This window comes from Eubalaena glacialis, chromosome 2 (genome assembly GCF_028564815.1).
Source record: "Eubalaena glacialis isolate mEubGla1 chromosome 2, mEubGla1.1.hap2.+ XY, whole genome shotgun sequence".
Taxonomy (NCBI): domain Eukaryota; kingdom Metazoa; phylum Chordata; class Mammalia; order Artiodactyla; family Balaenidae; genus Eubalaena; species Eubalaena glacialis.
Genome location: NC_083717.1, coordinates 133,730,050 through 133,756,564, shown reverse-complemented (window position 1 = coordinate 133,756,564; position 26,515 = coordinate 133,730,050). Strand labels below are relative to the sequence as shown.

Genomic DNA, 26,515 nt, shown 5'->3' with positions numbered 1-26,515 from the left:
TGCTACTTATAAGGTACTTAGTCTGTGATATTTTGTTATAGCAGTCTGAATGAACCAAGAGAGTAGTGCTAATACATATATCAGAAATAGAAGACTTAAAGGTATGAAGCTGTAAGCAGTCTGAAGAGGAATATTATATAATGACGGAATGTACATGTATAGCCTAAGAAGACATAGTAGTCATAAACACTATATAACAAAGAATAGAGCAGACAAATGTATAAAGCAAGAAATTCTTAGCAATATGAGAAAATTATAAAAATGCAATTACAGTGGAAGCTTAAATTGAGTTCAACTGAATATATATTGAACCTCATGCTCTGTGAACAGAGACTGTATTTTATTTATTTAGTCGATGATACCTTTCAAAGTGGACTATTTACATGGTAAGAAATAAAACATTAATATGTTTTAAAATATAGTAATTTAAATTATATTCTCTAAATTACCCTGGATCAACCAAAAAAATCAAAACAGAACAAACTAGTGAAAAAAAGTGAACATTTGATCCCTCCCAAAACTATAAGACACAGTTGGAATTATAGTCAAGAGTAAAATGTGTAGCCTTATAATTTTACTTAAAAAAAAAAAAAAAAGACTGAGGTAAGCTAATTAACTTGTAAAAATTAGAACAAAAAAGAGAATAAAAAGATTGAAAAGGTAAACAGAAATGGAAAATTTAACAAGTTGAAAGGATAAATAAAACCAAGAACTAATTAAAAGAAAATAAAATGCATAAAGCCCAGGAAAGACTTTATAAGAAAAAAGAGAGAGAGAAGAAGAGAAAGAGAAAGCAAATATATGTCACAATACAGACAAGACAGTGAATACAGAGAAATAGAAGAGATTCAAAAATTAAGAAAATTATCTATAATTCTATCATACCAAATCTGGTAAGTTAAAGGGAATAGGGTGTTTCCTAGAAAAACATACAGACCAACAAAACTGACTTAAGAAACAGAAAAACTAGATAAATATATTGAAACAATTGAAAAGGCAATTAAATATTCTCTGTTATAAAAAGGCACCAAGAATACATGGTTTTAAAAATTGATTCTATTTAATACTTAAGGCAAGATCATTCTAATGCAATTTTTTGTAACTTTTTTTTTGGGCCACTCCCCTCGGCATGTGGGATCTTAGTTCCCCAACGAGGGACTGAACCCGCACCCCCTGCATTGGAAGCGCAGAGTCTTAACCACTGGACGGCCAGAGAGTCCCCATTCTAATGCAATTTTAAACTTGTCAAGACCACAGCTGAAGGCAGAAATTCTGGTCATTCACTAAGCTAGTAACATTAACATCAAAACGGATACAGCCGAGCTTCCCTGGTGGCGCAGTGGTTGAGAATCTGCCTGCCAATGCAGGGGACACGGGTTCGAGCCCTGGTCTGGGAAGATCCCAAATGCCGCGGAGCAAGTAGGCCCGTGAGCCACAACTACTGAGCCTGCGCGTCTGGAGCTTGTGCTCCGCAACAAGAGAGGCCGCGATAGTGAGAGGCCCACGCACCGCGATGAAGAGTGGCCCCCGCTCGCCGCAACTAGAGAAAGCCCTCGCACAGAAACGAAGACCCAACACAGGCAAAAATAAATAAATAAGCTTTCATGAAAAGAAAAAAAAAAAAAAAAAAAAAAGACGGATACAGCCAAAACAAGCCAGAACAAAGTTGGAGGACTCAGGTCATGATGACATGCCTACTACAAAGCTACAGTGATCAATAGTGTGGTACCAACATACAGATAGATATATTAGATCAATGGAACAGAACTGAGAGTCCAGAGCTAAACCCTCATATTTATGACCAACTGACTTTTGAGAAGGTATCAAGACAATTCCGTGGGGGAAAAATAGTCTTTCAACAAATGGTGCAGAGAAAACTGGATATCCACATGTAAAGAAAGTATTTGGACTCCTACCTTACACAGTATCTAAAAATTCACTAAAAATCTGTCAAACATCTAAATGTTCAACCTAAACGTCCATCAGCTAATGAACTGATAAACAAAATATATTATATCTATACAATGAATATTATGTATCAACCAAAAAGGAATGAGGTACTGATACATGCTATAACATGAATAAACCTTGAAAATATTATGCTCAGTGAAAGAAGCCTATCACAAAGGATCACATATTCTATGATTTCATTTACACAAAATATCCTGAAAGGCAAATCTACAGAGGCAGAAAGTAGTTTAGCGGTTGCTTGGGACTTGGGGAAGGATGTTAGCAGGAATGGGGAATGATAGCTAATGTGTACAGGATGTTTTAGGTGAGTGTTGAAAATGTTCTAAAATTAGACTGCGGTGATGGCTGAACAAATATGTGAATATACCAAAAAACACTGAATTGTAAACAGTAGGTAAGTGAATTTTATGGTATATGAAACATTTATCAATAAAGCTGTAAAATGCAAAAAACAAAACCACTGATGGACAAAAGACCAAGAGAAAGCAAACAAAAACCAACAGAAAAAATGGGGAAAAAACATGAACAAATACATCTATTTATTTATATTCACACACACAATCCCTTGAACATATGAAAAAAATTCAAACTTACTAATAATTAGAGAAATACTTTGGTAAAACAAAACAAAACCTGATACAGTAGAAAAAAAAAACCTCTAGGTAATTTTCATTTATATTTGAGATTGTGAACTTTGGAGATCAGGTGCCCTGTTTCAGATCTGAGGTCCACCAGTAACTATTACTCATAACATTGGTCACATTAGTGAACACATGTTGCTCAGTTTCTTACCCTATAAAATTATAAATAGTTGTACCAACTATCTCAAAGAGTCACTTTGAGGTCTAAATACTACTTAAATACTATATGTAAAGCATTAGTAACAGTTCCCGGCACTCAGTAAGTACTGTATGAGGGCAGACTATTATAAGTTTTAAAATTCTCAGGAAAACAATGACAAAACAAATCCAAAATTTATTCAGGAATTGTTCAACATCAAGAACTCAATAAAATGTGTTACATCTACTAATAAAAACTTTTAAAAAATTCTAGAAAGAAACTACTTAAATATGACAAAACAGTATCAAAATCCAACAGTAGATGTAATGTTTATGCCTAGGTCTCAGAAAGCTGGAACAAACTATCATTCCACATTGACAATAAGAAAAGCTGAATAAGGCACAAAGTCATAACTTTTCTTGAGCTCAACAGACAGCTAAGCTCAGAAGACAACCAGTCTTAATTTCAAGGAGGGACAAGCATCCAAGGCAAATGGGGTACACAGACTAGCTCACCTAGAACAGAACATGAGAAGAAGGGTCAGCCAACACATAGAACCTTCAGAAATTCCTGACAAAAGGGGGTTTGCACCTACCGGTAGATTTTTCCCCACAGATCTCCACCAGGTGCTCATGAGAAATATCAAAGATAGGGTGGAAAACCAGAGATACCTTCCTACAGTGATAGACACTTGCAGGGGATATGGGGGAGGGAACTGGCTGCTGCTATGAAAGGAGCAAACCACCTCCACCCCCCCCACCCCAGTCCCAGTTCCTTCTGTGAACAGAACAAAAGCCATATACAGCTAATAGAGGGGCAGTAACCCTCAGGGCACAGGAAAAAAAAAAAAATCCTGCTTGGGAGTGGTAGAAGAAAGAACTCTTTCTATCCCTGGGTGAGTGGCAGGAAATAGACCTGGGCACAGGATCCTATACCAATACCATTAGATAGCTTATACAGAGAGAGGGGAATGAAAGTCTCTCATACAATACCTGCCTCAGATACAGGTCAGAGTTTGTCTGCCATGGAAAGGAATCCTGAGGAAGCCCCACCCCAAAGTCCAAGCACAAAGGGACTGCATAAGATTGAAGCAGAAAACCCTCAGTCCCCCAACACCAGATGATAAAAATCAGCATTCTAATGCTGGGAGAAGGGCAAGAGTGTACAGTGAGATACCCTCCAGGTGTTAGTATACAGGATCAACTGAAAACAAAATGGTGGAGTATGAACATCGAAAAAAATCTTCCAGTACCTGAGCTTCTATCCTAAGCATAAGGCAACAGCAACCCATTCCAAGAGCAACCTGAAACTTAGGATGCACTAACAGTGACCATAGCAATAAGAAAACCCAAATCCATATCAACTCCTGAGTGGATCAACTCAATACTCATACTACTGGCCTGATGGAAGAAGTACTGTTCTACCCACAAGGTCCAGCATTCAAAAAAACAATTATGAGACACGTGAAAAGCAAAAGCAAAACAAACAAACAATAAACATGACAAAAGACAAAGCAATCACAAAACGAGACTCAGAGATGATCCATATACTGGAACTACCCAACTGAGACTCTAAATTATGAAGGAAAATATAAAATCCCATGGTAAGTGTCAAAACTAATTGGTGTAATACAGAATCCATTCTCACTAAAATTAGGTAAAAGTCAGGTAAAATAGAGTATCTGTTATAATTCCTAGTCAAGATTAATTTGGCAGGTCTAGAAACTATGAGAGGGGAGAGGGAAAATTATTAAAATTTCCCTTATATATCTTAGCACTGTTTTCACTGGCTATGATGAATATGTAAATTTTTAAACAATGTATTATTTTGAAATAATTCAAGACCCACAAAAACTTGCAGAGTAAGAAGAATTCCTGTGTAGACGTCATCTAACTTCTCCCAATGATATCATATATGTACCACAGTATATTATCAAAGCCAGGAAATTGACATCGGAACAATTCTATTAACTCGGATATAAACCTTATACGGATTTCATCTGTTTTTACATCCTCCCTCCATTACTTTCTGGTATAATTCTATGATGCTTTAATATTATAAAATTATAACTGTTATCACTACAAAGAAACTCCCTGTTACCCTTTAAGAATCATAGCCTGCTCCGCAACCTAACTCCTAGAAACCACTGATCTGTTCTCTATCACAACGATTTTGTTACTTTGAGACTGTTATATAAGTAGAATCATATGAACAGAACCATTACAGATTGGCTTTTCTCATTTAGCATAATGCCCTTGAGACCCATCCAAGTTGTTGTATGTATCAATAAACTGTTCCTTTTTATTGCTGAGTAATATAAGCATACATCAGAGATAATGTGGGTTCGGTTCCAGACCACTGCAATAAAATGAATATCGCAATAAAGCGAGTCACATGAATTTTTTGGTTTCCCAGTGCATATAAAAGTTATGTTTATACTATACTGTAGTCTATTAAGTGTGCAATAGCATTATGTCTAAAAAATGTAGATTTTAATTAAAAAATACTTTATTGCTAAAAAATGCTGCCATCATCTGACAACACAGGGTTGCCACAATCTTCAATTTGTAAAAAAAATATAATATCTGCAAAGCGCAATTAAGCAAAGCACAATAAACCAACATACGCTGGTACTTCACTATATAGTCATCTATGAATATTATAATAATAATGTAAATACTAAACACTGATCTAACAAAAAGATGAGAAAGGTAAATCCTTATCTTCATAGTAGAAAGTCAATTAATAATAACTAAAAAGGAAATATCAAGAAATAGTATAAGCTTTTCATTTAGAAATATAGTATAGATACAGAATAAACTGCTAAGAGTTGAAAGTGATTTCTTTTCTGGAGCAGAAACCAGGAGAGGTACGATGAGGATGCTGATTACAATGTTTTTATTAAAACCCTTATGTAATCATTCATTTTCAAAAATATGTGCTTTATCAAAAATTAAAATTTGAAAAATAATAAAATTTTTGTTTGCTAAATGTGATTAAATATTTACACGAAAATATTTTTCACAGCAGTGTTTATAAGAGTGCAAAATTGAGAGCAACCTAAATATTTAACATTAAGGGAAGATTTAAGAAAATCATGGTACATTTGTGGATTGCAATTATATAATATATTAAGGTGATATTTATACAATAAATGTACTGGATAATACTTATGAAGTGCTAAGCAGGGAAAGCAGGATACTAAATTGTACATGTGGTATTAATTCACTCAACAGATATTTATTCAATGGCTGCTATAGGTGTTTGCAGGAGATACATCTATAGCTAGTTTCAGCTGGTACACAAAGGTATAGCTATACAAATTGTTAACATTTGGCATCTGTTATGATTGGTCATATTTGTGACTTATTGCCTGTCAAGTATTTTTAATACCATCAGTAGATACAGAGGTATATGAAGTAAACAAAAATCCCTGACCTCATGGAGCATTTATTCCCATCAGGAAAACAGACAACAAATATAAGATGCAAGATGGCTTCAGGCAATCACTTATTTCCCAGGTTTTTATTTTATTTTTTCTATTTCCACTTTATTTTAGTGGCCTTTTCAGATTCCTTATCTTCTCAATAATGTTGTAAAATATTCTTAAAATAATAGCCTTCCTTTTTATTGTTCTTATCAGGAAAGTTATTCACGATATCTCTGTTTTCTTACACTGCTGAAAATGTTAGACTTAGTAAAGGTTTTGGGGTAGAAAAGTGTCACCTGTGTTTTAGAATGACAGCTAATGGAAGTGTGACAACTGATTACAAAGGTGAGAAACTGAGGACAAAAAAGTTAGTTAGGAGGGTACTATTACCATCTAGATCATGAACTTGACGTAGGGTAGAGGTATGATAATACAAAGGAGACAAATCACTGTCGCAGAATTGACAGGACTGGATGCTCTATCACTTTGTAGTAGGTGAAAGCTTGAAAGGATATGAAGATTATGTCAATTATATTAGCCTACATGTCTAGGAGTATGGTAGTGCCATTAATTAATAGATGTTAACTGATCAATTTGGAAGTAAATAGAAAACTGTTAAGAATAATTTAAAATATAGGGCATCATGTCACCAGAAAAATAAGTCAGGGTATAGTTGCTTAAAGTTCTCAAAGTGGCTCACTGGCTAAAGGGCTCAATGATGTTAAAGGCCAGCTTCTCTTGGTGTTTGCTTCATAGCTATAAAATTGCTGCTGCTGTTCCAGGCAGCAAGTAAGTGTTCAAGGTAATAAGAAGGGAAGAAACAGTGCGGGCTGCATCTGTCATGTCAGGAACACAAAAACTTATCCAGAGACACCCTTCCTTCTTCTCCCACCCCTGCTGCAGAATTCCTCTTATGTCTCATTGGCAAAAAAGAAAGGCTCAGAAAGTGTTTAACTTTTCCAGCTTCTATAAAGCTGTCAAGGCAAACAAAGGAGACTATAACTAAGAATAAATGTTAAGTTATACAGTCAATAGTGTTTGGCTCAGGTCCTGACTTCTTCCTAGGTTGAAGAGAGGGCTTAGGAAGTCGAATTAGGGATTTGGTTTTAAGCTTATTGAGGTTAAGGAGTCACTAAGATATTCAAGTGGAAAGGCAGACAAAGCATCTGTTAGGATATAAATGATAGATGATGTCATAGGAACGGATGAAATTAGAAGAGACAACCCTACAATAAACAAAACACCAAATGCTGGCAAGAATACGGAGTAACAGAAACTCTCATTCATTACTGGTGGGAAGGCAAAATGGCATAGCCATTTTGGAAGACAGTTTGGTGGTTCCTCACCAAACTAAACATTCTCTTACCATACGATTCAGCAATCATAGTTCTTGGTATTTACCCCAATGAGTTGAAAAACTTATGTCCACAGAAAAACCTGCATGTGGATGCTTACAGCAGCTTTATTCATAATTGCCAAAATTTGGAAGCAACCAAGAGGTCCTTCATTAGGGGGGTGAATAAATTGTGGTACATTCAGACAATGGAATATTATTCAATACTAAAAAGAATGAAGTATAAAGCCATCAGAAGATATGGATGAACTTTAAAATGCATATTACTAAGTGAAAGAAACCAATCTGAAATGAACTACTACATGACATTCTGGAAAAGGCAAAACTATGGACACAGTAAAAAGATCAATGGCTGGTACATGTTGGGGGGAAGGAGGGATAAATAGGTGGAACACAAAGGATTTTTAGAGTGAATCTCTTCTGTATGATACTATAATGGTACATACTTGTCATTTATATTTCTCAAAACCCACAGAATGTACAACACTAAGAGTGAACCCTAATGTAAACTATGGACTTTGGGTTACACTGATGTAGGTTCACGTATTGTAACAAATGTACAACTCTTGCACTGGATGCTAAAGGCATGTGGATGTATGGGGCACGGAATATGAGGGAGCTCTGTAGTTTGCTCGATTTTGCCGTGAAGCTAAAACTGCTCTAAAATAATAAAGTTTGAGGGTTTTTTCAGAAAGAAAAATTAAGGGAATAATCACATAACCCAGGAGAACATTTATACCTTAGGAATTGGTAGAAAAAGAGGCACCAGCTAAAGAATAACGACCAAAGAAAAGAAAAATGATGAGGATATAGAAATAAAGAACTACAAGAAAGAATTTCATAAAGGCAGGGGCCAACAAGATTGAAATGTGTTCCTCTTAGGCTGACTGGGTTATTGAGAAGGATAGGAAATGATAAGTCTTAAAGGTTTAACCACCAGAGGTCACCTATAATTTAAGAAAGAATGTCTTTCAATGGAATTACAGTGTTGAAAGCCAATTGTAGGAGGTTAAAGATGTGTGATAAGGAAGGTAAATAAATAAAATAAAAGAGGAAAGAAAGGCACTTGATATGACATTTCTTATTAAATCTAATGCCTGCATATTTGTGGCTATTCTACATTTACTTTAAAATCATTAAATGTTCAAAATTGTGTTCACCAAGAAACAAATTTCTTAATATAAGTGGATAAAATTTATTTTAAAAGAGAAAATAGTCTGTCTTTTTAATTTAAGTAATTCTCAGGGTATAGATTAGTATCAGTATAAATTCAGCCCCTCATCCTATATGTACCACTGTGTTCTATTTATTATTAGAGAAAATTGCAAATATTATAAAAGTAGGGAAAGCGTCATGCTAGCAAATTTATCTAGTATATATTCCACGCTACTTCAAAAATAATGCATATAAGTGATCACCAAAAGTCTAATTTTATGCTCTATCATAAAAATTAATTTAGAAAGAATTTCTTGGTTATTAGAATAAACAAAGACATTATTATTCAAATAGCACTAGATTACTTAAAAGTATATCCACGTATGATAATCATGTATTTGCAATAGTCATCACTTTGGAAAGTTCTATGCAATGTATGACCATTAGCTTAGATTTTTTTCCAAACCTATATCTAGGACTGTTTCCTTTAGGAATTATAGCATAATACAATGAAATAAAACATAAAATTTTCAGCTCTCATCCTATTCAAATTTATTTATTTATTTATATTACTTTTATTACTGATACTAATAATAGTACTACTTATGTTAAAATACTAGAAATATTATTGGCAGACTGAAAGCTCCTAGAGACAGTGACTCTCTTTAAGTATTCTTCCTAAAACTCATCTAATACTAAATAAATATTAAATCAGTTAACAAATTAAAAAAATGACACTTATAAATGCATTGTAAGAGATAAGCATACTGCTCAGAAAGGAGACAGTTTGTTCACCAAATAGCTTGGTAGTAAACTTATTATTATCCATATCTTATACGGCAACTTAAAGACAAGAAGTGCAATAATAAAAGAACTAAATAAAGAATAAAGTCCCCCCCCCCAAAAAAAGAATAAAGTCCCTGAAAGGTAAGAATAATTTTTAGAAAATGATTCAGAATAAAGCAGATATATTATAAATGACCTAATTTTTATAATAAACTTAAGGTTTCTCTATGAGGAATTATGGCACAAAATAACTAAAAAATGATCCAACACAGGGGCTTTAAAAAGACTGAATTGATGAGAGTTTTTAAAAATGACTTCTTAGTCTACAAAAAATTTAATTTGGTTTAGTTGATCAATGAAATTATGAAGGATTAAAAGAACAGAAAAATCTGAGACTTTTGCACAAAAAGATGAGCAACTAGAAATATTTTAACGTAGTGTATTTGTCAGGAATAAAAATGTAGCTTTGTTTATATATTAAATTATATAGTCTACAGTTTATAGAGATTTCTATTTTATGGAGGTTTATTTTTATTTTGTTTTGAACATCCAGGTTTCTTTTGGGCTACAGTTTGCCTTCTAATTTTAATAATCTCTTAGAAATATGCATCTTTTTCTCTTCATAAATAGCAGCTGCCACTTAATTCAATTTAACATAAATACACAACCAAAAATACCAGAATAAAGACTATGCAATTATTACATAACTTAACCTAGAATTTTTATTTTAGGTTCTATTTTAAATAGTAATAGCCATTAACACATAGAGCACATAATATCTGTCCCCTAATGCTGGTAATAAATTAGCACTCATAATGGAAGCTGTCTTTAAAAGATTACATTACTTTTGATTTGCAAATATACATCTAAATAATTATATACTTAATTTTACTCATACAATAGTAGATTCCTCAGGGTAACTGAAAAATAATCACAGCAATTCTTTTCTTTCCCATTTATTGTTCTGGTCTATATATAAATTCAAGAGAAATAAAGAGAAAGTGCATTAAAGAATAATAGCAAAGTTATTACACACCCACCACTGAGAATTTCAAAATGAAGCTAAATACATTTTGTAGAAAAATCTGACTTCAACCATATCTCATACTTTATAAACAGGTTAAAATTATTTCCACATCAAAATGTCACCATTTTTCTCAATATTGGTAGATGATTCTGGCTTAATGATTTACCCTGCTAATGACATATTTTTTCATAATCTGCAGCAAAAAACGAATTTAAGACAACAAAGTACAATACAATCCTCTTGACAGCACATCTTTTTTTAACTGTACAATAACAACAATGATGAATCTTTTATGTTTCCTGTGGATATGCTATGTTTTATTTTTAACCCATTAATGAGAACGTAAGCACCTTGAGGGCAGGGACCCCTACTATGTCACAGGCACTATGCTAGGAACTCGGGCAAAGACAAAAGAAGAGAATGAAAAGTATCTTAAGAAAAAAAAGATAATTAGCAGAATTGAAATAATGTCCTTTTTCATGATTACAGGATCTATATTAAAATGAAACAGAACTTTTGTCATGATATGTACTCTTTACTTGTTACAAGTTCTAGTAGAATATATTTTCTTCCTCTTTTTTTGATGTAAGTAACACTTTAAGTACTCTTTCAATTCCCAAACATATTCACATACCTTTCAAGGAGTGTCAGTTCTGTGCGTTACTAATATTACAAGTCATTTAGAAAATTATTGTAATAAATATTGATGCAAAGAAAAAGCCCATTATTTAATTTTTTTTTTCTTTCAGGGTGGCCACAGTTTATTAACTACAAAAGGTAACAACATATTTTGAAATCAGAAACAGAATGAACATAAACCTAAAGTTATTATTATACCACCACTTGAAATTCAGAAAATATGTTGTTTTCATGTACACATACACGAAATAAAATAATACCATAACGGAAGGGTGCTGTATCTGTGTTTAAAGAACGGGTTGTTGGCAAACACCACAGCTCACTTCTGCTGAAATGTACACAACTGATATATGCAGCACAGAAAGCTGGCACTAAGGGCTTACAACCTTAATTTGCCTGCAAGAAGGAATGGAGATTTACCTTCAGAGCACGTTCTTGATTGTTTTCAGCAGTCAGATGTCTCACGTTGTTTGCTGAAGTCTGGTTCTGCTCTTTCAGATGATGAAGCTCCTGCTCTAGCCGTTTGCACTGCCACAGGGGAAGAATCCCATTAAGTAAAGGAGTTATAGCATTTTTTTCACCAACCCACATGAATTAATGTAAATAATACCATTGTATTCTCTAAAAGACAGAGTATCCTTTGCAATAAGAATAGTAAGTTAAAAGTAATGTTGAATATGAACAAAATAATACTGTTTATAATACTCTGGCAAATTCAATTGCAATTTTCAGTTTGACTTTTATTAATCTAAATACTACCATATAAATTAGAAAAATACTTATTTCTTATAAAATTAAGATCAAACTATATTTAAAATTATTTTCTTCATTAGCCAAATGGCTTTCACTATGTATCTGCTGGCTGAATAAAAGTATACTTCTAAAAATCACAATAGGTTCTAAATAAACTACAATATGATATTTGTGATGATTTCTTATTAATTTTTTAAAATAAAAATATATATGAGGTTTTCCAGATTTTTAGAAATATCTAAAGAAACAGTTGAGTAGAGAAAAAAATAACAGCCAGAGTGCTACACGACTAGGAAACAACTAAGGAACAAGTGTTTTTAATTCCTATTTTGACTAAACCTCACTTTTAAGTGAAACAAGGGATAACAAAGATGTGAAATGACATTTTGACCTACTGGTAATATATAAAAATGTAAGTAAAAAAGAAATTATAAACAAAAGCATAAATGGGCTAATAGAAGCATCTATGTTCAAAAAAATCATTGAAATGTCATGCCATTTGAAAACAAAATCTTAATATAAATATATCAAACATTTTACACAATAATTGTACAGAATATAAACTGATATGCTGCATATCAGGACCATATGAAGATACAAGGGTTATTGGCAAAGGAATAAAGTACTAAATCTATCGTTTAGTAAAATATTAAAAAATCACTCCTTAATTTATCTGTTTTTAAATTAGGATATTTAACAACCTATAAGTAAGTACACATACTGATTCAAGATCTAGACAAAGTTACTTCTACATTACCCAACAAATGGTTAACTGTCATAATGAATTAAAAATCATTATTATGATACAAAATCAAGATGCAGTCATAATCCAAACTGGCATTTTTTAGTACTCTAATGATGATTTCTGCCTCTGACCTCAATATTACTCTGCAATCTGTATCAGTATTTCCCAACCTTGAGTAATATACAAATTCTTTTAAAAGAAAAAGTCTTTATCAAACTCCCGATACTCACTTAAATTATATACGTAGTGATGTTTACATACCAATGACATTTTTTAAAATTATGTGCCTAAAACCTTTGTGAGATGACATCATTTGGACTTTATTTGGAGGGGACACATGATTTACATATTTGTATTTGCCCCTTTTTAGTTTGTAACAATTAAAATACCTGGTCACACATGCAATCAAAATACAAATGTGTTTAGTGAAGACACAAATCATGAGGCATGAAAATGAGTAAGACATAGAAGCATTACAGTCTACTAGACATATTCTCGATTAGAATAATCATCTACATTTTCAATTAATTTTAATACAAACGATTACATACTAAGTATTTAGAATGACTAAATATGACCTATAAGGTTACAAAGGTGGGGTAGATAATTTTGGCTGTGGGAGTAAAAAAAAGTTTCATGGAGCAGATGACATCTGAGTTGGGCTTATTTTGGATACATAATTTTATAAGCTGAAAGAGGAGAAAGAGGAAGAATAGAGGAGAGAAAGACTGAAGATAGAAATATCAGGGGTCAAGTGAGAAAGCATGGTCACGAGTTGTCTGACCACCTATTTTTTTGTGTTTCCAAGTAAATCAGAAATGATCCAAAGATAGAAACGTCTTTCTTTCTACATGATACACACAGAAAAATTCACTCACTCTTGCTCAAGAAATAAATGTTGAATTTATTTTCATTTCTTCATAAAGTTTAAATTTAACACTGACCTGGGAATCAAGCTGTGGCAAGCCCACAATAACTTTAAACTGAATAAAACCATACACAAATGCTCTTGTCAAATACATGTTTGTGACTTACACATATTCCTGAAATTGCATATTCTGTATAATTTTTCCTAGTTTGTTTTTTTAACCAAACTCTTTAACTTTGAAATTTATTTTGAATATTTATTTGGCTGTGCTGTGTCTTAGTTGCAGCACGTAGGATCTTTAGTTGCAGCATGCAGGCTCTTAGTTGCAGCATGCATGTGGGATCTAGTTCCCTGACCAGGGATCAAGCCCAGGCACCCTGCATTGGGAGCGTGGAGTCTTAACTGCTGGACAACTAGGGAAGTCCCTGAAATTTATTCTGAAGCAAAAAGACAGAACTGTTTTTTCATTACCAAGTGCTACACTATTAATTATTGTTACTTTATGATTTTACATAATATTTGTTAAGTAGATAAAGATCCTACCCTTTAATTTACATCTCAAGTTTTCTTGACAATGTCACCAATTTAGTCTCTATACATATTTATGTTTAAAATATTAAAATTTAATTGTCATTTAAATATAAAGAAAAGACGGAATAATACAACAGAAACTGTTGTACTGATCACTAGTATTTACTAAATGAAAATAAATTTGCTATAATTCTTTCAGATTTTTAAAATATAAAATATTGGAACTTTATCACAAATTTTTCCTTCACCCAATCTCATTGCCATCATTTTCTCCCTCAAGGAACCCCTATTTTGAAGTGCATTTTCATTCAACCAATATTTGTTAAGCACTTACTCTGTGCTAGGCATAATTATAAGTGGTGGCGGATACAGCATTTAACAAAATAGATAAAAATCTCTGTCCCCATGGGACTCATATTCTAGATGGGAAAAGAGACAATAAGATAAATAAATGAAATACATAATATGATAGAAGGTGAAAATGTTAGAGAAAAGCAGATTAGAAACATATGGAGTACCAAAAGAGTAGGTACGGAAATCTTTTGTAACTTTAAATACGAGAAATTTTAAGTTGAGAAAACAATATTCGAATAAAGACACTAAGAAGACAAAGCAGTAAGTCTTCAGCTCTTTGGAAGCAGTGGTTCAAGCAAAAGGAACAATAAGTGAAAGGCTCTGAAGTGGAAGCTTGTCTGGTATGCTTGAGTATTAACAGGGGGAAGAATAGCAGGAATGAAGTAAGCAAGGGAAGAATACTGGGAGATGAGTTGAGAAGAGCCTTGAGATCTTACAGACCACGGCTTTTACTCTGAGTGGGAAAGTTGCTGGAGGGTTTGGAATAAAGAAGCACCATGATTTGCCTCATATTAATATAGGTTCACTCTTCCTGCTATGTTAGGAATAGACTACAGGAAGACCAGGGCAGAAGCAGGAAATCTAGCTGAGAGGTTACTGAGTAGTCCAGGAGAGAGATGAGATGGCTCAGACTAGGATGGTAGGGAGCAGTGGAGGTAGTGAGCAGCAGTCAGACTTTGGATGTATTTTAGAAGATGTAGCTCCCCAAATTCCCTTTAAGTGGTGGTCATTCTTCTCTTCTTGTTCCTGACTTTAAAAGGAATGCTTCTATCATATAATCATTTAGATGAATTTTGTTAGATATCACTGGTTACATCCATTTAAATATGTGTATATGTGTAGGAAAAATAGATACCTTAATTTGGTTCACAAATATTTTATATATCAGATTGCTGGTATGTTCCTAAGTGAGACTGACCTGTATTTTTCCTTTTTTGTGCTATCCTTTCCAGTTTTGTTATCAAGGTTGGATTAGCCTCATAAAAAGTGTTTTATTTTTGGAAACAGTTTATATAAAATTATCTGTTCTTATAAGAATTGGTAGAAGTCCCCTATCAAACCATCTTAGCTTTCCTTCTGGGTTCAAGTTCCTCTTTTCAGAGGCACAGCTTTTAAAAGATCTCTCAGTGAGACATTCTGCCTAAAAATGTGATTATTTTGTTCTTGTGACACTCTTTACTGGATATAACAGTTATGACAAAAGTTGCATCTTCAGCACTTTGAAGATACTGTTCCATTGCAGTCTGGCATCTATTGTTGCTAATGTGAAGTCACTATTAGTCTGATAACCATTTTTTTATAGGTTTGTCTTTTCTCAATGGTTGCTTTAAAATCTTCTGTAGTTCAACTTTGGAGTTCTTCAATTCTACAATATGTCAAGAGGTGGATTTATTTTAATCTTCTGGATACTTTCTATGCTTCCAAACCTGGAAAACTCACAGCTATTATATTTTGAAATGTTACCTAGTTCACATTTTGAAACTCTTATAGGTCATGTATTAGATTTACTCATCTTCCTTTCATATCTTTATTTTTTATTTTTTTTTATATTTATTTTTGGCTGTGTTGGGTCTTTGTTGCTGTGCACGGGCTTCCTCTAGTTGCGGTGAGCGGGGGCTACTCTTCGTTGTAATACGCAGGCTTCTCATTGCAGTGGCTTCTCTTGTTGCAGAGCACGGGCTCTGGGTGCGCGGACTTCAGTAGTTGTGGCTCAGGCTCTAGAGTGCAGGCTCAGTAGTTCTGGCACACGGGCTTAGTTGCTCCGTGGCATGTGGGATCTTCCCAGACCAGGGCTTGAACCCATGTCCCCTGCATTGGCAGGCGGATTCTTAACCACTGCGCCACCAGGGAAGTCCCTCCTTTCGTGTCTTTTAATCTCTATTTCATATTTTAAATCTCTCAGTATGTGTGTGAATTCTGAGCATCTATCATTAATCAACTGAGATTCCTGATTCTATCTTCAGCTGTGTCTATCTCTTCCTCTGTTCACTTACCTTTTAATTTCAATGACTAGTGTTTTCACTTCCAGATATTTCCTTGTATTCTTTTTCAATTCTGTCCATCTTTTTTTCACAGGGCTCTTTTTTATATGTATTACTTAATGATTTCTCTGTTTAAATACACATATTTTATACTCTTTCATATTTTCCTATTATCTCAAATTGTTGATGGTCTCTTTTAATTGTGTCTCACAGTGGACTGTTTTCTTATGTGGAGAATCCTGTTTTGGTAGAAGTTTTATATTAACCTGTGTGGGGAAGAATTGCCCAGACTGGTTTTGCATTTGCTTCTTGTGGGGGTGACCCAAAGTTTTTATTCATCTAAGACAGGTTTTTGTTTTTTTTTTAAATAAAATTTATTTATTTATTTATTTATTTTTGGCTGCATTGGGTCTTTGTTGTTGTGCGCGGGCACACACTCTAGTTGCAGCGAGTGGGGGCTACTCTTCGTTGCGGTGCACAGGCTTCTCACTCCGGTGACTTCTCTTGTTGTGGAGCACGGGCTCTAGGTGTGTGGGCTTCAGTAGTTGTGGCTCACAGGCTCAGTAGTTGTGGCTCGTGGGCTCTAGAGCGCAAGCTCAGTAGTTGTGGCGCACGGGCTTAGTTGCTTTGCAGCATGTGGGATTTTCCCGAACTGGGGCTCAAACCCATGTCCCCTGCATTGGCAGGTGGGTTCTTAACCACCAGGGAAGTCCCTAGGACAGGTTTTTATGCTAATGTCTTAGTTTGTGAATCCTCACCATGATGGTTATTATATTTAGTGTCCAGCCCTTTGATTTCTCAGTATAATTGTCCCCCTTTGCTCAGTCATGACCAAAGACAAATTTCCTTGTCCCTTTCCTAAACCAGTAAGTTGCCTATTTTTCCTAGATTCCCTTATACTAAAGAGTTGTTCTTTCTATGGTTCTGGATATACATGCAAGGGTCTCCATTCAGTTCCCACCTCAAGTGGTCCCATCATCATTCCTTTTAAGGGCAATAAAATCCAAGTTCCTAGTCCTTGGGATCTATTTCTGGTCTTATATTCCTAGTTAACTGATATGTTTGTAACTCTTTAGGTTTCCTTTTTCTTTTTTTTTTTGGTTTCCTCTTAATTTTTAATCTTCACAGATTTTCTCTTTCATTCCTTCTGAAAATATGGGGGGGAGGGTACTCGCAGGCCAATTTTTATATGAAATACTGTAATCAAGAGATAAATATAGCTTAATAAAGCTATTTTTGTGATGAGGACATTTATCTACATTGCATAGTTGGGCTCAGTTTCCATGGCCATGCAGTACAAGAGGGACAGAAGATAAGGCCCAGGGACCACTCAACGTGGCAAAGTGTCCCAAAGTGCCACACTTTCAGGTGTTAAATGATTTTCCATAATTTAATGAATGAAAAGAAACAAGACAAATGCTATGGAAGAAGAATGTCCCTAAATTAAGTAATATATAATTTATTCTATAGTTTCAGATGGCTTCGTTTTAAACTGACACAATAATAACACAATATCTTCTGTGTTCATATTCTGCCAAACATTAATGTTCTTAAAAGTTCTAATGTGTGAATTAAGACCTAGGAGGTTTTATTTTTCGTATTTTTTATACTTAAAAATTTTTAGTACTCAAATTGAATTTAAGTAAATTCTACCTGTATAGTGTCAGTGTCCTTGAGAACTAGGATTCTCACCATAACAGACAAAACATACAGATAAAGAACAAGTTAACTAAAAACACTTTAGTTCAGAACTTGAGTTGGAAGTATAAATATGAAGATACAAAGTTTTACCTTTAAAAAATGTGTTTGTGTGTGTTTAGTTTGTCCATTGAAAAAGGCTAGAAACAATAGGAGACCCAGTAGCAATGAGTACCCTTAGCACCCACACTGTGGGTTCCAAGTACCATTTCTTACTAAAAATAAAGAACTTCATGGATATATTGTTGACTACAAGTCTAGGACAAGAAATGTACAATGTGATCCAAGAACATATGTTCTTGGCGGAAGTTTTGTATTAACTATCAAAACTAAGGAAATACCAAAGAAACTCAGAAAGGACTCATGAACTAAACTGAAAAACTCCCCCACTAGCTAAAGACAAGACAATCTGAACATCAGATTAATATACTAAGAGATCTAGGCACTGAGATCTGTTAACAACATAGTTTTTTCACAAACTGACATATGTTTCCAGATGAAACAACACAAACCACATGTAAAATAGTCTTGCTAATAAAAACTAATCTACATCTGATCAAGCCTCTAGATCAAATCACCATACTTACAAAAGACAGAAGAGAGGAACATGTTAAATGATACTACAGAGATGCAATGAATAAACTGGGAAATGCTACAATTGACATACTTTGTTTAAAAAAATAAATTCCAAGGGAAAAAAGAGACAGAAGGGAATCTATAAATTTTAAAAAGGCTTTAAGAATCAATTCAGTCATTTGCAATGTGTGATTCTTATTTAGATACAGATTCAAAACAAAGAGAAAATGTTAGGATATTTATGAGATCATTGGAATTTGAAAACTCATTGGATATTTCACAGTATTAAAGAACTGTTAATATTTTTGGTATGATAATGGTACTGTAGTTATGTTTTAAACAACTGTCCACATCTTTAAGAGATACACAATAAAAGTTACAGATAAAAAGGACATTATGTCTGGGATTCCCTGCAAGATAATAATGAGGAGTAAATGAGTGGGGCATATAGATAAAAAAGATGGATAGTTGTTGTAGCAGGGTGAAAACATCACATAGGTTCATGATTCTGTGCTCTGTAAGATCACTAATAAGAAGAAAAGAATTAAATTTGCCTCTGCAAACAAACAAAACTAATTCTACAATACGAGTGAGCTAAACACATAAAATATATCAAAATTTAATGGCAAATTTTTATTAAAGGATTTGACCCATATTTACTATAAGATCTGTTTTCAACAGTAATTTCCTTTTACTCATTATTGTGAATTCTGAAGAATTTTATCAAGCAGAAAATATATTGTTATGATTCTGTTTTACTTTATGTTTACTTCCTGAAAGATTAACATGCCTTAAGTTTTTAATAAAAAGAGGGAATTCCCTGGTGGTCCAGTGGTTAGGACTCTGCACTTTCAGTGCTGAGGGCCTGGGTTCAAACCCTGGTTGGGGAATTAAGATCCCGCAAACCACACAGGGTGGCAAAAAAAAAAAAAAGTTTTAACAAAAAGTTCTCTCTAATATTGTCTAGGTTTTTAACAGCCGTTGTTTCTGCTCCTGTACAATCTCCTTTCAGTCACAAATCATGTTGATTGCGTTACAATCAAACATCTTCCCACTTGGATGCTATACAACTCTTTCCTTTGCAGACAAAAAATAACACCAGACTCTTCCAGTCAAAACAGAAACTAAACTTTGGTGTCAATGTAAATTATGTACTTTGAACTGCAGACGGTTGGAAGCACTTAGGATTATATAAGTAAGTTTTTTTTCTTTTCGTTTAGAAGAATTTAAAAAAATCACTTGATTTTAGATTTAAAAAAAATAAATAGAACGTTTTTCTCACATTACAATAACTTGGAATAAAGAGCTTCCAAATTCAAAATGGTAACTTGTTTCTTCAAAGCCCTGGCAAAGTATCAACAACTTGGTTAAATTAATAATTTATACAATACTGAGGTTTAAAAAAACCAAAGATTAAAAAAGAAAAACAATAATTATGTGAATGAGTCTCTGAAAACACATATGCTACAGCTGATACACACACGTGTGAGTGTGCATGCACATGTACACACAGACAAAACATAAATTATTTAGTAAACATTCATCGAGCATGCACTAGGCAGTATTATACCACCACTTACCAGGTAACATGCCAGAAAATAAAACGCTTCTACATATTTATATATATGATATCTTAATTATGTTTACATATACCATTTTGAAAACACCATATGAAAGTAAATAACCAAGGATTTAATAACAAAGACAGTAATTAATATTCATTTTAAACAATTAAATTGTTCAAAAAAGATTAAAGAAACATTTTAAATCACATAGTAAAAGTATTATTAGTAAACATGACAATTATTTAAAAAGGTGTCAACATGTATGTAGGTATTTGTTTAGTATGCTATGCTATTAAAATACCATTTTTGTAATACTGTTTAAGATTATTACATTAGTATTCATAAAAAAGCTATTCATTTAAAAAATCATGGTTTACATCTGTTTCAAAATAAAGGTTAACACATATGATTAATGATAGTCAATCGACTCTTAGTGAGAAATTAGTATGTGACAGGCCCTGTTCTAAGAACTTGACATGTATTAAATCAGTCAATCTTCATGTGGACCCTATGAATTAGATATTATCCTGTTTGGCAGAGAAGGAAGCAGAAGCAGAGAGTAATACATACCTTCTTTAAAGTCATGCAACTAATAAGTAGGATTCAAATTCAGGCAGAATAATTGTTTATCAACAACATTTATAATGAACACACATAGGAAAATAGTAAAAGCAATGGAAACAGCTAGAACTACAGAAAAAGTTGATGATGACATTTTAAAATTTGAACTTTGAGCATTTAGAGATACAGTTAATTTTTAAAGTAGTACATAAATCTGATATAAGGAAGTACATAACAGATCAGAGTGGAATATGAACTAGCCAGTATACAGGATTACTACATTTAAGTCAGTTCATTCAGACCTAATCAAGTCTAAGCTAAATTAATAAAAACCACCTTAGCAATTATTTCTCACCTTTTAATTGCACATTCTATGGCTAACATAGTATCTGAAATCATAATGTTCTTTTTAGGAATATAAAACAAAAAATTGCTATTATTTTATTAATGGAAGTATTTTCTTTGAAATGAAGGCCTTTATAAAAGCTACATACATATATATGTATACATATATATACACACACACATTTTTACCCCTATATTAGTATGTTAACAAATATACTTATGTATGCATATACAGAAACACACATACATTTATACATAATTATACATACATATATTTATACGTATATTTATGTATGCATATACAAATAGACCTGATATCATCAGGTCTTCACATGAAAATGTCCAAAATATCTATTTTTCCTTCATATAAACTGCAAACTCCAAGAAGGTAGAGCCCATAGCAAGGTATCTAAAACACAGGTGATATTAAATATGTATTTATTGCATTACTGTATTCCCTGCTTATAAATGGCATTTACCCAATCGTCCTTGCTAAACTTGAAAATCATTTTAAGCTTCCTCCTATCTTTATCCTAAAGTTGGAGTAAGTCCTATTCCTTCAACATGCTTTATTCTCTCTCCCCTATGTCATACCTTTCATTCAGCCTCTAAGTTTCTCATTAACTGGCAAGCGTCATGGCTTCAGTCTGACGCCCTTCCAAACTATCCTCTATTTTGGTAGTTCTCAAAGCTGGCTGCAAAACAATATCATCAGGGGAATTTTAAAAAAGAATGTGTATGTGTACGTGTATGTGCACGTGTTTTCAGGTTGCATCTCAGAGCTAATAAATACTCCAGAAAGCTATTTCTAAAATACAACTCTGATCACACTAACTCCTACCTACCCTATCTTGATATCCTTTATTGGTTCTCCCACTGCTTACAGAATTAAGTTTTGGAGAATGACAGTGGCGTTTCATGAGCCAGACCCATTTCATATTTTCTCATTCCTCCTTAATTACACACTTGCTCTAGTTCAGACATGATAAATTATCCACAGTCCCCAAAATATGAACATTCCTTTCAACTTTCATGCCTTTGCACAAGTTTTTATATATATATGATTTACCCACACAGCACTAGACCCCATCTTTCCACTGGGAAGCCCTCCTGAGGAATACCATTCCCTCCTTGCTTCTATGGACTCACTGCCTTTCCTTTATGTTCCCATCTGCAACCACCTGCTTAGCATTCTTGGTCACATCCACCTACAATCCCAGGGACAAATCCAGCACATAGTTCGCTGAAGCTATATAATGCATGCTTAATAAATAAATGATGTGAATTTTGTTTAAAGAAATCTTATTTTTTCATATTAATTTCCTTGTAAAATTATAGGCCTGTGCCACTAGACAATATTTAGGCTATCATATACTGTATTAATAAGCATAAATGCAGCATAAGAATATAGAAATCTGAAAACATTATACTTAAATAAAAATAACTAATTTTTAAATACAGAAATATGCAAAATGTTTTGATGATGATATATAATATTTCCATCACATCAGAAAGGACTTGGTGCTTCCAATCTGCCCTCATAGCCATAGGCTACCATTGTTCTGATTTGTAATTTCGTGAATTATTTCACTGTTCTTTAACTTCAAAAAAAGCAATGAAATCTTTAAGTTGTAATCCTTTGACTTCTTTCAATCAACATATGTATTTGAGATTCATCTATGTTTTTCTGTGCATGAGTGGTTCATTCTTTTCAGGCAAAATAATATTCTACTGTATGAATATACCATAATTTGTCCATATTCCCACTAAAGAAATGACAGTTGAGTTGTTTTTGGTATTTGGATATTATGAAAGAGCTCCTATAAACATTGTTCTAAAATTCCTACAGCATGTATATGTTTTCATTTTCCTTGGGTAAATACCTATAAATGGAATTGCTAGGTCATGAAGTAGATATTGCTCAAGTGTATAAGAAACTGTCAAGGAGTTTTCAAATCCGGTTGTACCATTTTACATTCCCATTAGCAATGGATCAGAGTTTCAGTTGCTGCACATCCTCGCCAACATTTGCTGTTGTTGGTCTTTTTAATTTCAGATGCCACAGTGCATGTGATATGGTATCACATTTAAATTTGTGTTTCCCTGTTCACAAGTTATAGTAATCTTTTCATGTGTTCATCGGACATTTGTGAAGTTTTTTTTCCAGTCTTTGGCCAATTTTTTTCTTGGGTTGTTTCTTTTTATTATCAATTTGTGGGAATTATTTAAATATACTTAATGCAAGTCCTGTGTCAGATACATGAATTGCAAATATTTTCTCCTAGGTTATGGCTTACCTTTTCATGTTCTTAAAGTTGGCTTTTGACAAGCATTAGTTTTAATTTTGTTAAAGTCAAATTTTTTGTTATGGTTGGAGCTATTTCTGTCCTTTCTGAAATCCTTGCCTACCTCAAGGTAATAAAGATATTTACCCATGGTTTCTTACAACATCTTTAAGGTTTGGTTTAAGCTTTCTTCTTTAGGTCTATAATCCACCTTGACTTTATTTTTGAGTATGGTGTGAGGGAAGAGTCAAGTTTCCTTTTAATTCTATACTGACACCCAGCTGTTCCACCACTATTTGTTGTAAATACATACCTTTCTCCAATGGACTGACCTGATGCCTTGGTCAAAAATCAAGAGTATCACAAGCAAAAGAATGAAGTTAGACAACTTTCTTAGGACATACAGAAAAATTAACTTAAATTTGATAACAGATCTAAATGTAAGAAATAAAACCATAAAAATCTTAGGAAAAAACAGGAGTAAATCTTAGTGATGTTGGCTTCGGCATAACTTTCTAAGCCTTCAAGTGACAAAAGAAAAAAGATAAATGGGACTTCATCGCACTGAAAAACTTTTGTTTGCATATGACATCATTAAGAAGTGAAAAGATTACCCACAGAAAGGGAAAAATATTTCATAAATGATACATCTGATTTAAAAAAAACAACCTTGTATCTACAACATATAAAGAACTCTTACTACTCAATAATAAAAAGAACAACATAACCAAACAATGGGCAAAGGACCAGAACGGACATTTCTCTAAAGTACATAAACAAATGGCCAATAAGCACAAAAGGCAGTCAGCATCATTAGCCATTAGGGAAATGTAAATCAAAACCACAATGAGGAGAATGACACCTGCAAGATGGTGGACAAACAAGCTCCAGGCCCTAGCTCCCCAATGGAAAAAAAAGTAAACAGCATATGGACTAAAGCTTTGTGGGAATTCTAGAAAACAATTAAGGATCAGCAGCAATCAAATAAACCCCCAACCAATTTGACACTCTTCAAATTGGTAGGAAAATATGCAGCATTTTTACTTGCTCCTCCTGGACTGTCTCCATGGCACATCATAGTGATGTCAGTTGGGAGGAGGCTGCCCAATTTTCAGTTCCTCCTTTGGATGGAACAAAAGAGAGGCACTTGTTTCCAACATACTGGTCTGTCTCGGGGCTGCCCCAGGCACTTGTTTCTGTCTTTCCTGAACTGAAGTACTTATGGGAACGATGGCATGGTTTGCATATTAGGTTGGAGGTTGCCAAAAGCTGTAGTGAATGCCGCAGTGATTGAGAGCTATGGGGGAACTGTAGAGCCGTGCTGTCTGGAGTCAAGAGATTATTAGCAGAGGACTACAATACATACCAAAGGCTTTGTGAAGAAGCAAGTGTGAGACTCTAAGAGAAATAAGACATTTAAAAGCAGACAAGTATACAGAAGAACTGGAATAAAAGTGCACACATGGGCCCAGGGAAGATACATCTCCAGAAAAGGCTCAAGAGGACCTTCAGTCATCAGAGCAGGCTGATTAGTGAAAGTCTTCTGCACAGAGCCAGTCTACAGAGAATGCGAGATGTGGGTATTATTTCAAATGCCCAATTTTCAACAAAAAAATCAGAAGGCATACAAAGAAACAGGGAATCACAGACTATCTGAAAGAACAAAATAAATCCACAGAAACCAATCTTAAAGAAACACAGGTCTCAAACTTACTGGACAAAGAGTTTAAACCACTGTCTTAAGTATGATCAATGAGCTAAAGGAGAACATGAACAGAAAACTAAACAGTATCAGGAAAACAACACATGAACAAAATGAGGATATAAACAAAATAAAAGAATTATTTTTAAAAAGACCCTAACAGATATTTGGGGCTGGAAAACACAATACCTGAATTGAAAAATTCACTAGGGTGGTTCAACAGCAGACTCAAACAAGCAAAAAGAATCAGTAAACCTAAACAAAGATAATTTGAAATTATAGTGTCTGAGGAAAAAAGAAAAAATAATAAAGAAAAGTAAACAGAGCCTGAGGGACTTATGGTTCTATCAAGTGGACTAATATACACATTATGAAATTCAAAGAAAGTGAAGAGAGAGAGAAAGGGGATAGAGAGCTTATTTAAAGAAATAATGGCTGAAAACTTCCCAAACTTGAGGAAACACAGGATATAAAAATACACAAAACTCAACTAACTCCAAGTAGGATAAATATAAAGAGACTTGTACCAAGATACATTATAATCAAACTGTTGAAAGTCAAAGACAGATAATCTTGAAAGCAGCAAGAGAAATGCAACTGTTCATATACAAGGAATCCTCAATAAAATTATCAATTGATTTCTCAGGAGACACTTTGCAGGCTAGAAGGCAGTGGGATGATATATTTAAATTGCTGAATGAAACAAACAAACAAACAACCTTGTCAAATGAGGATTTCATATCTGGCAAAAACATGCTTCAAAAATGAGGGCAAAATTAAGACATTCTCAGATAAACAAAACCTGAGAAAGTTCATTAACATTAAACCTGCTCTAACAAAAAATGCTAAAGAGAGTCCTTTGAGTTCAAATGAAAGGACAGTACAGAATAGCTAAAAGCCATATGAAAATATAAAAGTTATCCAGTAAAGGTAAGTACACAAATATAAAAAATCTTTATTACTGTAATTTTGGTTTGTCACCCCACTTTTTATTCTTTTATAAGATTTAAAGACAAAAGCATAGGATACTTAGAAATCTATGTTAATGAGTACATAATATATAAAGATGTAATCTGTGACAACAATAACATAAAGTGGGGGAATAGAGCTTTAAAGGAGTATAGTTTTTTATGTGATTAAAGTTATCAGTTTAAAACAGATTGTTATAACTTTTAGGATATTTTATGTGCAACCACAAAGAAAATATTTACAGAATATACACAAAAGGAAATCAGAAGGGAACCAAAGCACATCACTATAAAAAATCAACTGAAAACAAAGGAAGGCAGTAAGGGCTGAAATGAGAGACAAAGAAGCTATAAGATGTACCAAAAACAATGAATAAAATGGCAATACTAAGTCCTTTTCTATCGGTTATTACTTGAAATGTAACTAGACTAAATTCCTC

General features: G+C 33.6%; 1 protein-coding gene across 7 annotated transcripts in view; it reads right to left on the bottom strand.

Annotated features, from left to right (window-relative positions):
• MIPOL1 (mirror-image polydactyly 1) overlaps window positions 1-26,515 on the bottom strand; it is a 348,741-nt gene that overhangs the window by 175,867 nt on the left and 146,359 nt on the right. For all 7 annotated transcript variants that reach the window (XM_061182468.1, XM_061182465.1, XM_061182469.1 and 4 more), the window contains one exon: window positions 11,563-11,670. In XM_061182468.1, coding sequence (XP_061038451.1) covers window positions 11,563-11,670 — 108 coding nt within the window. The remainder of the gene's footprint in view (window positions 1-11,562; window positions 11,671-26,515) is intronic.